The 8,396-nt window shown below is 53.2% G+C and overlaps 1 protein-coding gene across 1 annotated transcript; it reads right to left on the reverse strand.

The window, feature by feature from the left end:
* Window positions 1-3,109: 3,109 nt before the first annotated feature.
* GCAT (glycine C-acetyltransferase) lies at window positions 3,110-8,348 on the reverse strand (the record flags this gene model as incomplete). The annotated part of the gene is made up of 8 exons (XM_009077669.1): window positions 3,110-3,463; window positions 3,882-4,003; window positions 4,439-4,610; window positions 4,979-5,061; window positions 6,353-6,507; window positions 6,803-6,949; window positions 7,483-7,584; window positions 8,218-8,348. Coding segments are annotated over 8 exons (1,064 nt in total), but the record flags the coding sequence as incomplete, so codon positions are not given.
* Window positions 8,349-8,396: the final 48 nt, after the last annotated feature.

The raw sequence follows: 8,396 nt of genomic DNA on the forward strand, positions 1-8,396 counted from the left end.
CACCAGCCCCCCCGGCTGCTCCTGGCCCCCCGGCATGACCTGCCGCCCCGCGCAGCTCACCCACATCAAGCTGCTGGCCTGGCACTGCTGGGCCCCCCAGCTCCCCGGGCCCCCAAACTGTGCCTGGAGGCAGATCCCCTACCCCGTCGTGGCTGCCTGCAAGTGCTCCTGTCGCTGAGCGGCTGCGGAGGGACCCCCCAGTGCCTGCTCTTGCAGCCTGAAAAGGCGAGCGCCTCCCCGGAGTCACCCTTGGAGCTGGGGGGGATAATCCCCTAAACGGAGAAATAAACCTCCAGAAAGGAAATGGGGATGACTGCGGTCATTGCTCTTTCTTGCGGAAAGCCCCGGGTGTGGGGACACAGCTGCTTTGCCCATCTCCCACTGGCGCAGGGAGGCAAGTGCTGAGGGAGGTCCTTGTGCAGTGTTTATCACCAGCAAAGGATGTGGGATAAGAAGACCATGGCATCCAACAGCAGGTTCAGACCCTGTTTCAATTAAACCCAGCAGGCTTGGTCCAAGCTGGGGCATCCCTGCCTGCCTTGGGTAGGGCCGTGGGCAGGGAGCAAGGGCACGGGAATGTCAGCAGGGAAGGGGTAGAGGGAGATGGGATGCAGCTCAGGGTGGAAATTGCAGTGTGGAGATGGCTGGAAGCAATCGGTGGGCAGGGGGGCAAGTTTGGGACTGCAACAAGGCAATGTAGCAAGGGTGGAAAAAGTGTGGAGTGGGCACGGACTCAGGGCTGGAAGCATCTGTGGGGCTGGGTGTATATGGAAATAGGATGGGACAGTATAGACCCCTACTTTGAGGTAAAATGGGTGAGATATGGGGATTCCCCACCTATCCCATGGTGCAGAGAGTGACAACTCCAGCCCCAGGACTGTCAGAGCAGTGTAAGTGCACACAGTGGGAACTGCATCCTCAAAAAGTGGCATCTGCCTCTACATTCCACCCAGCAAAAGGTCCTCTGCTTTCTGGGCTAAAAGCCACACAGAGCTGTAGATCAGCCCTAGGCTGGAAGGCCTTGGAAAAACAAAGAGCTGGAGGCTGTCTGGGAATGCAATATTAACATAGTGCCTGCAGTTGATGGGTACTGCATTATTCATTTCCAGTGTACCATCATCTGACCCTCCTGCCTTCCCAGGGCTCCTGTCTGCTTCCCAGATGACTCCACAGTCTGCTGCAGAGCTTGACCTTGAAGCAGGCAGTGAGGCAGACAGACCACAGGGAGCTGGCTGCCGAGGGGCCTGAGAGATATGGAGGGGAGAGGGAGGTCAGGACGCCTGATGAGAGGAGAAGGGATGAGCCCACATGTACATGCAAGAACAGGCGTGTGCATCACACAGGAGGGAAGCTGCTGCTGCTCTGGGTTGCAGCTGAGCAGTGAGACATCTGTATGGCTGTTCTCCCATGGAGGACTTGAAAGCTGGAACAGGGTTAGACTGCTTGTGTTGGCTGCCCTGAATGGAGCAGAGACAGCAGCAGGGCTGTCTGTAGAAAGCCAGAGGAGAGGGGGAGATCAGGGCTGAGGACCAGCAGGAGGAGGTGTGAGGGAGCATGGTACAGGTGTGCATTGCAGGTGTGCAGGTGGAGGGTTCAAGGGAGTGCACATGCATTGGGCTCAAAACAGCAGTGATTCACCTTAGGGTCTCAAACCCCCTGTACCAGAGCCCAATCTGGCTGAAGCTTCATCTCTTCCAGGTTGCAAGAGGGACCTGAGCACATCCTCCTGCACTTACCCAATTACACCCCCCGTGCCCAAATACTGCCTGTTGAAAAGGATTTGCAGCACTGGTGTCACAAAAAGGGAACTCCACATCATAGTTTATCAGCAGGCTGAACTCAGGGCCTGTGGAGACGGAAAATTAAACAAAATCAGCACGCAGCTAAGCTACCAGCTGTTCTAACAAGGTCTGGTTACAGCCCTATGGAAAACACATTTGTCCCCTGCCCTCTGCATCCTGTAAAGCTCTGCAAACCCTTGATAAACTTCTGTATTCTTTTGCAGTTGCTCTGGTTCAGGTCAGACATGTTATCACCCTTGCTCCCTGACTGCATAATAGCATGTAGCGATTTTGGAGCAGGTCTTTGATGATGTGTCCCAGTGCTCCAGCACCCAGGCACAGCACACTACATTCCAGCTGGAATCTGTCCCTGGCTGCAGGTACTCAGTTCAGCACGTGGGCAGCTGGCAGGACACACACAATTTCTGATCTGGAGCAAAGCCGACGCAAACAAAGCAATCCTGAGATGCCCAGGATGCACGTGTTGCTGCTTGAGTGCTGAAATGCTATGCCAGCACAGCTTGGAGAAGAAATCCAGAGATCCCAGCCTGATGGAGGAAAATTACAGGTTTCCGTTACCTGTTCTGCCCCTGGCCTCAGACCCAGACAGACCCTCTCACCATGCTGTTGGCCTCTGCCACCTCAGCATGCCTGTTGCCTTACAGCCTCTCTGGGGCAACATGTCCTTTCCAGTGCAGGTTTGGGAGCACCACAGCAATTGGCAAAGACTTACAGCTGACCTTGAGGACCAAGCAAGCCTCACACCTAACACCTGAGAGTGAAAAGGAGAGAAAGGAGCACCGGAGCTTTGGCTGGCCCATGTCCTCTAACCAGCTGCAGATGGCATGGGTTACGAAGGGCTTGTGAAACACCCCTGCCTCAGTGGGGAATTGCAGCAGGCAGATCTGCCAGGGTGATGCTGCTGGATCCACAGGAAAGCACGGAGGAAGCAGGTGACCTTGAGCACACCAGCAACACTGTTTTTCCATCAGCAGGAAATGAGGAGATGCTTCAGTATCTGGACTGAGGCTTCAGGGGAGACACAACAGAGTGCCTGGCCACAGCACAAGAGGATGGTGATGGGGTGCAGCTCCTGGCTGAGGAAACAAGAGGCAGACAAATATTCTCTGCACTGCAGGACACCTTTAATGACACAACAGCCAGCTGCCAGTGCTACTGCCAGTATGCTGCAACAGCCACAGCCTACCACAGGCTGTTCTGGACTGAGGCTTCAGGGGAGACACAACAGAGTGCCTGGCCACAGCACAAGAGGATGGTGATGGGGTGCAGCTCCTGGCTGAGGAAACAAGAGGCAGACAAATATTCTCTGCACTGCAGGACACCTTTAATGACACAACAGCCAGCTGCCAGTGCTACTGCCAGTATGCTGCAACAGCCACAGCCTACCACAGGCTGTGATGCCTTGAGGATCGGTCCTGGTTTTGGCAGCATGCTGCTCAAGCCTTTTCCCCCAGCAGAGGCACTTGGTTGTGGGAAGGGATGGCACTGGATGAGGTGTTTTTTGGCCCCTCAAGGCAGCGCTCCGTGTTTCCGTCCCACCTCGGTGAAGGCTTCCACGCAGCGGTCGATGTCCTCGTCACTGTGCACGGCTGAGATCTGGACCCGAATGCGAGCCTTCCCCTTGGGGACCACTGGGTAGCTGAAGCCAATGACATAAATGCCTGGGGAGGAAACAGGGAGTCAGATCTGACTGGGAGCGAAGGAGGCAGGCTGAGATGTGCTGGGTGATAGAAGAGCTTTAGGATCCTCCCTCCCCTCTTGATAACCACTTCCAGGCTTCATAGTTTTCAAGTGCCATCGGCTCCCAAGCATGGAAATGAAGGTTAGGGCCAATGATGGAGATAGGAGTCCAGCACGGCAGGACAAGAGTGTCAATCTAAACCCCCTCCCCAACAGAGAAAGAAGGCAAAGCCAACAAGATGTGGGGGAGACCAGGAGGACATTTGCAGTTGGTAGGTGGAGGAGTAACAGATTTCATGCAGCAGCATCCCCTGGAGGAGGGCTGGTGGTAGCACCACCACCAAACTGTCCCTTCCCTCAGGGAATGCATCTGCATACAGAGCACCCTCCCTGGTTCACCTCTCTTCAGCATGTCCTCAGCCATCACTGAAGCCAGGCGAGCATCCCCCAGCATGACAGGACAGATGGGGTGGTCTTTCCCTGAGATGGTGAAACCAGCTGCTGTCATTTTGCTTCTGAACCTGGTGAAGAGAACAAGAGGGTGAGTAAAATCCTCATCACCCCTATCCTTGACCACTGCTGCCCTGCTTTCCCCTGGGAGCCCTGGACACTGAGTGCTGGGCAAGGTTTGCTCCACTGTGCATCTCACATGCAGGGAAGAAATCTCTCTTTTTGGAGTGACCTCCTGCCATTTCCTGATCAGCAAAAAGGTAACCACAGATCCTTGGGGGACAGATGTTTCCCAGCACACAGAGCATCCAGATGTGATACATCTGCCTGCAGCTCTGTCTGATATACACACAGGCACATCCTGCAGCTTCCCCTGTGCACCCCTGAGCTCTGACTTGCAAACTACCTTCACGGCTATCACTGGGGAGGTGGGATGAATAAATATACATGGACGACTCATTCCTAATGAAGCTGTCCCTGCTCCCACCCCAATATGCCCCCCTCACCGTTGGGTTTTGGCAGCCATGGACTGTGCAATGGCATTGCTCTCCATGAGCAGGTCCAGGGCCTTGGATGCACAGCCCACCACGGCAGGGGGCAGGCTGTTAGAGAAGAGGTATGGGCGGGAACGCTGGCGGAGCAAATCAACGAGGGGTTTGGGACCAGTTGTGTACCCACCTGCAGATGGAGGAGAGAGAAATGGACAAGGCACCCCAGAGTGGCATGTTCAGAGTGCATCTTCTTGATAAAGTTAACATGACACCTACAGCAGGTCAGCACAAACCAGGCCTAAAAATCACAGCTGATGCTTTTGACCAAGTTTCCAACTTGACCCCAAAGGCAAATGCATGGGGAAAATGATAGTGAAAGGACCACATGGCAGGACTTCCCTTGACCCTGCAGCAGGGTCACAAACTGAGCCTCATGCCACCAGCAGAAGAGGACAACATGCATTTTTTGCTCTATCATTAGGCAGAGGAAGGAAACAAGAGTGATGCTGTGGAGCTCCAGGGCATGCAGGACCTTGGACAGGAAAATGCTTTCACCTGCAGCTCCTCCAAGAGCTTTTCCCAGGGTGGAATTGATGATGGTGACTTTGTCCATCACTCCCAGGAGCTCATCGGTACCCCTGTAGAAACAGGAATCTCACATCAAATGTGCCAGCACACCAGGGATGTTGCCTGATGCCTCAACGGAAACAAAGTGCCACCAGCCAGGTCTCCAGTGTCCCTCCTTCAGGAAAAGGAAGACCAGCTCCCTGTGATAGTTCAACCCAAGTATTGACCTTCCTTTCCTCCAGAAAGGCTAAGCTGGGATCTCATGAGATAAGAGCATGGGCTCCTCATCTGTTACACATGGGAGAGTGCTCAAACTTCCCACACAGAAGTTTAATATTCCAGACAAAGCACCAGCTGTTGACAGCAGAACCAACCAGATGTGGCAAACACGCTCTGCAGCTTCACATCCTCCAGCCCAAGAAGGCAGGAAAGGCATGGCCATCCAGCTCTGGGCTCTCCTGAAGCACAGTGCTGTAGACAACAGCATCAGATTCACACTGAAACTAGCACAAGTCACAAAGCATTCGTTAACCATTCCCTCTTCCTCAAGCCATGGTGCATTTACACACCTCAGTGCAGTCAAACAGGTGTTTTTGCAGATGGTGGGACCTGACAGCCCACTGGGACAGAGCAACAAGGTCTACCTCAACTCACAGGAGTTGCTACCATGCCCCAAAGAAGGACCATTACAAGACAAACAGACCATCCTATGACTCATTCTTTATGAAGACTTAAATTTGAGAAAGTTCAGTACAACTACAGTGTCTGGAATATATTGGAGTTCAGCACAACAACCTCCCTTGTTATTGGTGAAGTGCCACCAGGAGTGGCATCCCTTCCCTTAAAAGATGCCCTTTGAACCATCGTTTTGATGCAGGGTGAAACATTTGCCATGGCCTTGGTGAGAAAACGAGGTAAGTTTTCTTGCTTAGTTCTCAAAACAAGATATGAAGCATCTCTTCTTTGCAAACACCTGCAGCAAGTGCACTGCTTGGCACCAGAGGATGGACAGAAAAGCTGCCCTGAAGGAATTAATCGATCTGGCCACGCTAACTGCACAAACCCAAGAATCTGAAAGTCGTATCTGAGAAGATCTTTATTTGGAAATTGGGAAGTCCAACTGCTTGCCAGGAGAGGCAAATGAGGTGGTCATACCATCCCTTACACACTGAGAAGCAGTTGTCACTTTGCCAAAGTATCTCCCTTCAATCCCTTCAGGTGCCCCAAAAGTGGGGTGCAAAGCCTTCAAGAAATGGTGGCTGCAGGAGTCCCCTCACAAAAATATGTTAGCCATCAGCACCTTTGGCCTTGCTGCAATTAGCCAGAGTAAGGGGGAGAAATCGGGTTGAAAGGGTCACTTACCGACCATTGGGTCCCAGGAAGCCTGTGGCATGGCATTCATCAATGAAGACCAGGGCATCATACTTCTGGGCCAGCTGGCAGATCTCCCTCAGGGGTGCAATGTCACCATCCATGGAGAAGGCACCGTCAGTGGCCACCAGACGCAGACGATGTTTCTGTTGGAAGAAAAAAGGCCCCCCCAGGGGTGAAGATGTCACCCTGAGGACAGGGACTGGCAAAAGAGACAGGGACATACTCCTGTAGGGAGTGGATATATCTAACTGAGATGGGGGGATTGAACTGCAACCAGCTGCTTTGCCACCTTGCCTATCCATGTCTACCTGTGCCTATCAGCAAAAATGATGCCTATTGCATGGGAAAAGGCAGAGCTCACCCTTCAGGGCTGGCTGCTGCAGAGGCAGCATAGCTAAGCAAGTGCCCATACATTGTGGTGGGAGCAGACCTCCGTACCTGTGCTTCCTGCAGCTTGGTCTCCAGATCCTGCATGTCCATGTGCTTGTAGCGGTACTTGTTGGCCTTGCACAGGCGGATCCCATCAATGATGGAAGCATGGTTCAGCTCATCTGACAGCACTGCATCCTCTGGGGTCAGCAGGGCCTGGCCATGCCAAACAGAAAGGATTATCCCTTGCTCTGGTGTGCCACCTCACCAAGATCTTTCAGCCTCTCTCAGTACAGAGGACAAGGCTTCACTTGATTGCAGCTGCCACATCTCTCCTGGCACTACTGAACTTTCCAGTTTCCTTCCCAGACACCCTATCACTCAATTTCTTTAGGCCAGGCTCTTGCCTGTGCCTTCTGAGCTCAAAACCTCCTTCCCCTTTCCTAGCAAGCCTGGGGAATCATCCCTCCCCCCTACCCGTACTTCAAGAGAGTGTACAGACCTCTGATGAAACGAGCCTTTCCCAAAAGCTGGAGCTGGCTGGGGACAGGGGAGGTGAGGGCTGATTAAACACCTCTGCATGGCTTCCCCAGTCCAAAGGCACCAAGTCAGGGTTCTTCACTGCCAGTCACTGCTACCTTTTCTGCTGCACAGAGCTCACATCAGAGCCTCTGGAAGGCACGGCAGGCACATTGCTGTCTCCTCCCTCCCCCGTGCACAACATAGGTTTCCCTTGAAGCCCTACGAACCTCAAAGATACCAGCGTTGGCATCAAAGCAGCTGGCATAGAGAATGGCATCTTCCCGCTGGTGGAAACGTGCGATTTTCTCCTCCAGGTCCTTGTGTATGCTCTAAAGAGAAGAGAGGAGCGAGAGTCAGTGGTAGGCAGCACAAGTTCTTGCTTGCCTGCTGCTGTTAAATGCTGACTTGCAAGGAGAGCAAACAGCCAGGTTTAATCCAGAAAAGGTGTGTGTGTGTGTGTGTGTGTGTGTGTGTGAGAAGTTAGTTGTGTTCAGCACGTGTTTGCAAATGTAGCCTTAAAATGTTATTATGGGTTTGAATGCCAAAAGCTCTGCAGGAAGACTCCAAGCTCCCCATAGAGAGGGGAGCAGCTCTCAGTGTTCTTTGCACTTAACCAGCTGGCACTCTGAAAGGGCTCCAGCAAGGATAAACCAGGGTGGGTGTGACAGAGTCATTTCAAGTCAGGTTCCCTCTAAGTCTGACCCACAAGGGAGAGAAAAAGACATTAATTTTCTGAATTCAGAGGGCTGTTTCATTCCTTTGCTCTTTCAGCTGTTGTAATGGTTTAAATTGGCATATTTCCCTTATTGACTAGTGGCGATTTGGCAGGTGGTTGTTTTTTTTGCATCAGGCCACGTGTACCTCAGCGCTGTGCACGCATGCGAGTGCCGAGAGGGAAGTCTGAGCGCACACCCTGCGAAAAACTACCGTGGTGCAGCGGGTGCTGCCCGGGCGCCCGGTACCTGAGTACCGCAGATAAAGCGGACGGAGCTGAGCCCAGCGCCGAACTTCTCGAGGGCCTCCACGGCGGCACGGATCACCTCGGGGTGGCTGGAGAGCCCCAGGTAGTTATTGGCACAAAAGTTGATGATCCCTGCGGGAACAGAGAGTGAGAGAGAAGCGGGGGCATCGCACCGCGGGA

The sequence above is a fragment of the Acanthisitta chloris genome, unplaced genomic scaffold, assembly GCF_000695815.1.
Source record: "Acanthisitta chloris isolate BGI_N310 unplaced genomic scaffold, ASM69581v1 scaffold33766, whole genome shotgun sequence".
In the NCBI taxonomy this organism is placed as follows: domain Eukaryota; kingdom Metazoa; phylum Chordata; class Aves; order Passeriformes; family Acanthisittidae; genus Acanthisitta; species Acanthisitta chloris.